This window comes from Tasmannia lanceolata, unplaced genomic scaffold (genome assembly GCF_043159265.1).
Source record: "Tasmannia lanceolata isolate RefF3 unplaced genomic scaffold, GAP_Taslan_0.1 ptg000015l, whole genome shotgun sequence".
Classification (NCBI taxonomy): Eukaryota; Viridiplantae; Streptophyta; class Magnoliopsida; order Canellales; family Winteraceae; genus Tasmannia; species Tasmannia lanceolata.
Genome location: NW_027518692.1, coordinates 11,811,598 through 11,819,631, shown reverse-complemented (window position 1 = coordinate 11,819,631; position 8,034 = coordinate 11,811,598). Strand labels below are relative to the sequence as shown.

Below are 8,034 nucleotides of genomic sequence, written 5' to 3'. Positions count from 1 at the left end.
GGTTAATGAGAGCATTGATGGATTTTTAAAAATTAGTGTCTTCTGGTTAAGAAGTGGTTCATCTAAGAGTAATCTAGTTGGCTACATGATACTTATCTCAAAACCCCTAATTTTTGTTCCTTTCTCCCCTTTTATAGCATTATCGTTGTCAATTTGTAAATTTGGTACTAATATTTGAATCAATTCTACTCTTAATTCTTTCACGTTTTTGTCAAGAAGTATTGCTTTGTAATGTGTGGGTATGCTAATTTCTGGGGACTGGAGAGTCTGGCATTGGCATTCAGTAGTTAGAAACGTTAATACAAGTGATTCTGCATTGCTTTGGTGAACAAAGGAAGAAATCCAGAAAAAAAAAAAAAAAAAGGCTGTTTAAAGGGCAAAGTCTTATGCCCTTTACATGGGCAAACAAAATTTTTTATCCCAAAATATAGCATCAGAAAAGAAAAAATTACCCTTTGAATCATGCTACCGACCGGAGAGAACCGACATGGTAAAAGAGTAAGTTGATGCTATGGGGATCTGGCTCTCTAGCAGGTGTGGCGTTGACGAGGTTCTGGCAACCCCAACCGAGCTATTGTCCATAGATAACAGGTCTACAATGATCATCTCAGTTTGCGGCGGTGGGTCCACAACCACACGCCCTTCGAGCATGTCAACCACATGTTTCATGCTAGGCCTAATCCTAGCCTTCTCTTGTATGCACCACAGTGCCACATGAACTAAAACCCTCACTTCCCTCTCTTCAATCCCCCCTCCCATAAGTAGCCTCTTATCCACAACTTCCATGATCTTCCCTTCCCTCAACTTCTCATCCACAATTCTTGGAAAATATGACCATTTCCTTTGAGAAGTGTCATTATCTCCTGTCAAACACACATTTCTCCGTCCGCCAACGAGCTCCAAGAGCACCATTCCATAGCTATAGATGTCAGATTTCTCTGAAATTCCATTTTCAAGTATCCATTCAGGTGCCAAGTACCCTCTAGTCCCTCTAATTGTGGTGACAACCCGACTCTCATCTTTCCCCATCAGTTTAGACAGTCCGAAATCGGACACAAGCGGTCGAAAATTCTCATCGAGGAGTATGTTCTCCGGCTTGATGTCAAGGTGTAGGATCCGGGATCGGCAATCATGATGTAGGTATGCAAGTGCCTTTGCAACCTCGATTGCAATCCTAAATCTCAAGGACCATGAAAGGCAATTCTCTCTGTGATTCTGAATTCTTTCACGTTGAAAGATCCAGGCATCCAATGATCCATTCTGGATGAATTCGTAGACCAGAAAGCGGGGCCCACTGGGTACTATGCAGTACCCGAGGAGACGCATGAGGTTGGTGTGCTGCACGCTCGCAATTGCCGCAACCTCAGATTGGAATTCTCTCTCACCATGCTCTGCACCTTCGATCCGTTTCACCGCAATGGATGTGCCGTCATTCAGGATCCCCTTGAAGACAGAACCAGAGGCCCCCCGACCGAGTAATGCCTGAAAATTATCAGTCGCGGCCTCCAGCTCCTCAAAACTAAATTTTGATGGCAATCCAGCTACCTTCCTGAGGAAGCTGTATTCAAGGCGGAGCTGTTGTCCCTCTAAAGCCAACCGATTCTCCAACAATCTCCTTTTCCGGCGATTTATGGAGAATTGGATGAATACCCATGTAAAGATGGATAGAATGACTGCAAAATCAGTAGCAGCAATGAGAAAGAATTTCTTGGAAAGGCCGAGGTAGAGGCGGAGGACAATGACCAAGATGATGAGGCAGATGACGGTCAAAACAGCAGCAATTTTTGCTGTCTTGGACTCCATTAGAGCTTCAATTGTGAAGGAGAGAGAAGAGGGTGCTTGCTTGTTGTTGTTGCCATCTGATTTGGGGCGGTAAGGAAGCTGGGTGAAAGGTCTTCTCTTCACCTTTTGGTGCTTGAATTTTTAAGTGTGGGAACGGTGGTATTACCCTCATTTGAATATTTAAATTACCTGCGGGACCAACGTTTAGACTTGGAAGCTTGTACTATCTTTTGCTTAAGACAACGCAAACACTAGGATTTAATAATGGTTTAGTTTAATTTCTAGGTTGGATGGTGAAATATTGTACTCTAACAACTCTCGGAGGCTTTTTTTTCTTCTTTTTTTTTATTTTGAATCTTGGACAATCCAGCCAAAGTTTAAATGGATCGTGACCCAAACACCAGATAGGATGCGAGAAATTATCTGATTAAGATCAGAAGTGATTAGGATCTACATGAACCGTGCCGAAGACAGGGATAGATCTATCCCAATTAGATCAGTTGACACCCCAAATTTTCACAACAAGACCAATAGAAGAGGATAAAAGTGCGAGTGCATTTTTAAGAAAACAAATCAGTAAGGCGCAAACACACTTCAAATGTGGAGTGGAAACATTATATCCTTACCTTCTATTCTAATATAATTTATAGCAAAATTTTACGCAGAAGAACAGGCTTTAGCTTTTCTTTAGTAAATTGGTACAGAGTGAATTTACATTTCGCACTTCATGGTGATCCGCTCCGGATCAACGGACCACCACTAGTCCAAATTGGTGCCCAGGTGATCCTCCTATGCGTAACCTTAATTAAAAAATGGAATATTTTTTAAGATTGCTTTGTGATACCTATGCAATCAAGAGATCAACGGCATAGGATTATCATCTTTATTTAATAATTTTATTTATCTATTTATATCTCTAGGGAAATGGTATTTCCAGCCCTTTTCCCGGATTGTTTTTTTCATTTTTTTTTTCGTATTCTTTTTAAAGTTTGTCACTTCTTCTTTTTCTTTTCCGCTTGAACTTTTCAACCCAGACGATTTTAAGAATAAACAAGGTTTGGCGACCTATTCTTCCATTGTTTCAAGGGATTACTGTTTTAAGCTTAGACCCATTCAAACAAGTTTATCTCTGTGTCTGTACTCTTCACTTATTTTATATGGATGACCAAAGCAAGCTCATTTTTCCTTTCAAGACTTACCTTAATTGGGTTTTAGAATGCATGAAAAATAGATTTACTTGCCACTGAGTTTTTTGACTAGTTCCTTAGTACTGATAACAATGACCTTAAGGTCAATGGGGATGAAGGGATGGCCAAGTAGTTGTAGAGACTAGAGAGAACATCCGTGCCGCCCATCAAACACTGCTTAGTTGACTAAATGTGTGGATGAAATTAAAATTCCAAGTATGAATTACGTAGTAAGCAAGTTTCATGAAACAAAGGATAAAAAAATTCGATCACCAGGTACGATTGCATCCGAAAGTGGACAGCAAATGAAAACTGTCTGAACAGGAGGCCGCAAAGGCCATGTCTTTGTTTTTGTTTTTTGTTTTTTTCTTTTTTAAGAAAGATAATGCCGAAGTTGTATTAACCCAGAAAGGCATACAGGTACAAGGGATTGTTTCCCAGGGGACAAGGTGTCCCCCGAGCAAGCAGCCACTTAAAAGAAAAACAGAAACAGCTTACTTAACATCCAAAATACGAAAAAAAATGTGTAAATCTGGTAGCAATCCAACCCAGAATATGGGTCCGTAATTGATGACTACAATCCCGTAAATCCTCAATGTTAGGGACACTATAAATTGATATGCCTAGATGGTCCGCCATCTCATTGGCCGACCTCCTTCGGTGTTCCATGGAAGGCTTGATTACAGATACCAGGTCCCTGATTTCCGAGTGACGAATCCGCCATGGTCCTACAGACTTGCTCGAGGCCCAAGTAATTGTGTTTGAAGAATCACCCTCAATTATGAGTGGTCCAAGCTTATTCTCGGCAAACCACTGTAATCCGAAGAGAAGCGCTCTAACTTCAGTTTTCGTTCGCATTACATTCGCCAACCGGTCCCGTATAGGACATCAAAATCCTAAGCTTTACCTGGAATTCCAATTGAGCTCCCATCAAAATTGAGCATGAACCATCCTTCTGGTTTTCCTTGATCTTTCACACTATACAATATGACGAGTAAGAGAAGCAAATAACAATGGAGACATGAGAGAAGGATAGAAAGACCATCAATTTTGTCATCCTTACGGTTACACCTAAGCCTAATGGACCATACAGCACACCCGTCCCCTCTACCCCTCTCTATGTAGTCTCTTACAGTTTCCTCCCTATTGGTCGCTAACAGGTAGAGGCTCGGAAATGCATCGCACAAGGACCCCCTAGCCATAGGTCGTCCACCCAAAATCCTTTCTCATCACCCCACGCCACTCAAAACATAACTAAGAGATCATAGAACGACCTAGACTCACAAATGAACCTCCATGCACCCCGAGCCTTTTCTTAAAGAAGGATTCTACTCTCCTAATCCCCCTAACTCCGCCCATATCTATCCCCAACCATATTCCAAATAGTGCCTTATTACTCCATTTTATTTTTCCCACTCTCAGGCCTCCATACTTCTTCAATAGACTTACTTTCCTCCAATTCATCAGTGCTTTAGCTTTTTCTTCCCTTCTCCTACCCATAAGATGTCTCTTGGGAGTTTTTCCATTTTCTCTATCACTTCTGCCAGAACTTTATAAAGTGACAAGTATACTGCTATACCGCTAGATTGCATAGTGCTGCTTTTATCAATATGATTCTTCCTCCAAAAGATAGGCAATGTTTATTCCATGAAGAAAGCTTCCTTTCCATTCTTCCCACCACGAAATCGCAAAGAGCGGCTGGAGGTACTTCGTACTCCAGTGGAAGGTCAAGATAAGTAGTCGGTAAATCTTCTTCTTGACACCCAAGGTCAAGAATTTCATTAAAATGACGACTGAGATGGTAAAAAAAAGAGAGATAAGAATACATACCGGGGGAGTTAAAAGAAGATCTTTAAGCATGATATCATCTCAAACCATTTAAAGACTTTTTTTACATTGCTCACAAAATCCTCCTCTTCCAGTAAGATAAGAGAGGCGTCTGCAAATTGGAGAAGCGAGATAGTTTGAACATACCCCCGATTGGTTCCAAGCCTTTGACAACTCCCAAGACATACATCTTAGATATTAGTGCACTTAGAGCTTCCATCACTTTTTTTTTTTACTGGCAGAGCTTCCATCACTATTATACATATGTAAGGGCTCATTTGCCTCATGTGTCTTGGGGTACTAAAGAAGCCTACCGGTGCCCTAGGGTGCAACTCGGGTCAGAATGGGTTGGGTTAAGGCCAACCCGAACTCGACCCGAGGAGCCATTTACTCAACCTGAACCCGACCCTGTCCAATTTCCAACCCGATGAGGTTCAACCCAAACCGACAGGAACCCTTTTTTCCAACCTGAAACCGGCCCGAGTTCAATCCGACCCAACTCGACTTTTTAAGCTTACTCAAAAAATGATAAAAATGTCGGTATCCACTCGGGTCGGGTTGCCCAAGCCCTCAACACCGAACCCGAACTCAACCCTGGTTGGGAAAACTCAACCCGAACCCGACCCGAGTTGTACCCCTACGGTGACCTATTGACAATAATAGAGAATGACGCAGCAGAAATGCACTGCCTAATTTATCTTCTCCAAATCTGACGAAAGCCCAACTTTTCTTGTAGAAATTCTAGGAAATTCTAATCCATATGATTATAGGCCTTTTCTAGATCAATTTTACACATCCCTCTCCTGCCTTCCCTCTTGATGATGTCAATGACCTCGTCGGCAATGAGAACACAATCCAATATTTGTCTTTCTGTGACAAAATCCTTAAAATTTAGAAATGATCCATCCCATTACTTTCTTAATTCCTCTAGCTAGAACCTTAGCCAGTATCTTATACATACATGTAATAATTGCAAAGTTCTGGTAGTCATATTCAGAAAAAAAATGTACAAAAGATCATGAAGTGTCTCTAAGAATCTTGAAGTACTGGAATCCGAGACGTGTCTGACACAGGTACTTCGCTAATTTAGAAGAATCCATGTAACATAGGGGTTGAGGGAGAGGTTGAAAACGATAGAGATTGGGGAGGTGCACCGGTACCCATAGTGGAGGATCAGGAGAAGGCAAGTAAGATTTGTAAGGCTTCATTTATTTGTGCAAGCAGATTCCTGTCGTGATGGCTAATCTTGGTCTTGGTGAGGTAGGAAAGGGTTTGAAGAGCTTTGTGCTGAATTCCATGGGATTAGGATTGGGCTTGGGCCAGACATTCTGTAATTGTATCACAGATTTGGATGGAGAAGGTGGTTAATGAGGTTTCACGTTTCCACACTCTGGGAATGTGGTCAAAAAAATAATTAGTTTGGTGACAAATATCAATAGTTTCAAAGTGTTTAGACACTGAAGAAGCTCCACACTGTGTTTACTTATATTTTAAAATATAATGTCTTGATGTGTCATGAGTTTAAAAACGACATCACAAAGGTAATTCAAGATGATAAGCACAATCACATAACTACAAGTGAAAGCTGAATTATGACCTATAAAAGATTAGGACTAATCATCAAAAATAGTATGTTCTTACGATGCTTCTTCTGACATTCACCTCATGGGTTTCTGGATCAATTTTTGACGCCCCTGACCACTCATTAAATTGATAACAGATAAATCAATGGCTTGAATAAAGGCAGTTGAAGACATTACAACCCTTGTAGGTGAAGGTTAGTAGTCACATTAAATAACCTGGTAAGGGAATTACAGAGAGAATTGTGAAATATGGCCCTCAATTCTTTTGACGATGCCTGAAAAGAGGCTAAAACACTACACAGTCGAATGGATGACCAGGTCACAAAAACCAAAAACACTGACCTGAACAAAGTCGGGCTAGGTCACAAAAACAAAAACCACCAACCTAAACAAAGTCGGGCTAGGGAAGAGAATTGAAGAACATGCTAAGACAAAACGAACACCAATATGTGGTTTCCTGCTCCACAGCATAACAGAAATTTTCTTGTCTCACCATTTTTTATTCCGGTAGGAAAAGCTTGCACCCACTATCAGTGATGGTCATCGCCATGTCCATCTGAAGGCCCCCCTTCACCAATTACTTCAAGCTGCAAACGATTAGCAGGAGCAATCATGTACACATTTCCATTCTTACATGTAGATTTGCAGTCGCTTGCACACCAAAATCAAATATTTAAAAACAGCATAACTAGTAGATCAGACAGCCTCAATAAAATGCAGGAAAAGCAATACTGACCAAATCTATAATGCATCCTTTCTATGCTCTTGATAAATAATGTAACTAATCTAGCACCTTGCTCATTTCCTTCGGAAATATAAAACATGCCACTGACTACTTGGATGAAAAATGGAAGGCACAAAAATGAGCATATACACAATGCCCTAAACTGTGTCTCACCCATGGCTTAAAAACTTGTCAAGTTGACTTGAAAAGCATCCCAGTCAGCTTAATCAATCACACTTCAAGTCGATTGGACATGAAACACAATTACATCTTTTTCTTGCAAACTTGAATGAATCATTTAGGCGAGTGAGATAATACGAGGCAAATCAATTCATAAGACATAATTGCGTCAAATTTAGGCTTTTAATGTGAAAAAAATGAAAAGAAATACAGAAGTCCCATATATATATATATATATATATATATATATATATATATATATATATATATATATATATATATATATATCAGGATTTTAGCAGGCGCAATGTCATTTTTCTTTAACTTATAGATATACCATCTACCTTTTCTTAGTACCGTAAAACCCATGCATCTTTGTATAAATGGATTTGAAATATAAAGTCCTACATAATACCAGCCTTTAAAGTGTACGCCGCTGGAGATACTCTTACAACGAGAAGCAAAAAACAGTCAAGAAATATAAAGTCATGTCTCTTTTTCTAAAACTTTTGTTGTTTTCTCTTTTCTTGTTCTCTCTTTTTTAATTATTTCTCCCACTCTGTTCTTCTCTTCCTTCTCTCAGCCTTTCTAATGTCTTCTCATTTTCTTCTTATCTACCCTATTTTGCCTCTAGTTCTCTTATTTTTGTTCCTTTTTTCATTTCTTCCACTTCTCTGTGGAAATATAACACATGCCACTTCTAGGGAAATTAAAAAAAAGGGGGACGGACACAAAAATGGCCAATGCCCTC

General features: G+C 40.1%; 1 protein-coding gene across 1 annotated transcript; it reads right to left on the bottom strand.

Moving 5' to 3' along the window:
• Positions 1–200: 200 nt before the first annotated feature.
• Positions 201–1,942, bottom strand: LOC143845805 (Protein kinase superfamily protein). Its single transcript, XM_077354212.1, has one exon. The coding sequence runs from the start codon at positions 1,801–1,803 to the stop codon at positions 466–468; it is 1,338 nt and encodes a 445-aa protein (XP_077210327.1). The 5' UTR covers positions 1,804–1,942; the 3' UTR covers positions 201–465.
• Positions 1,943–8,034: the final 6,092 nt, after the last annotated feature.

Excerpts from the sequence above, each read along its gene's own strand:
- LOC143845805 (XM_077354212.1), bottom strand. The coding sequence starts at position 1,803 with ATGGAGTCCAAGACAGCAAAAATTGCTGCTGTTTTGACCGTCATCTGC.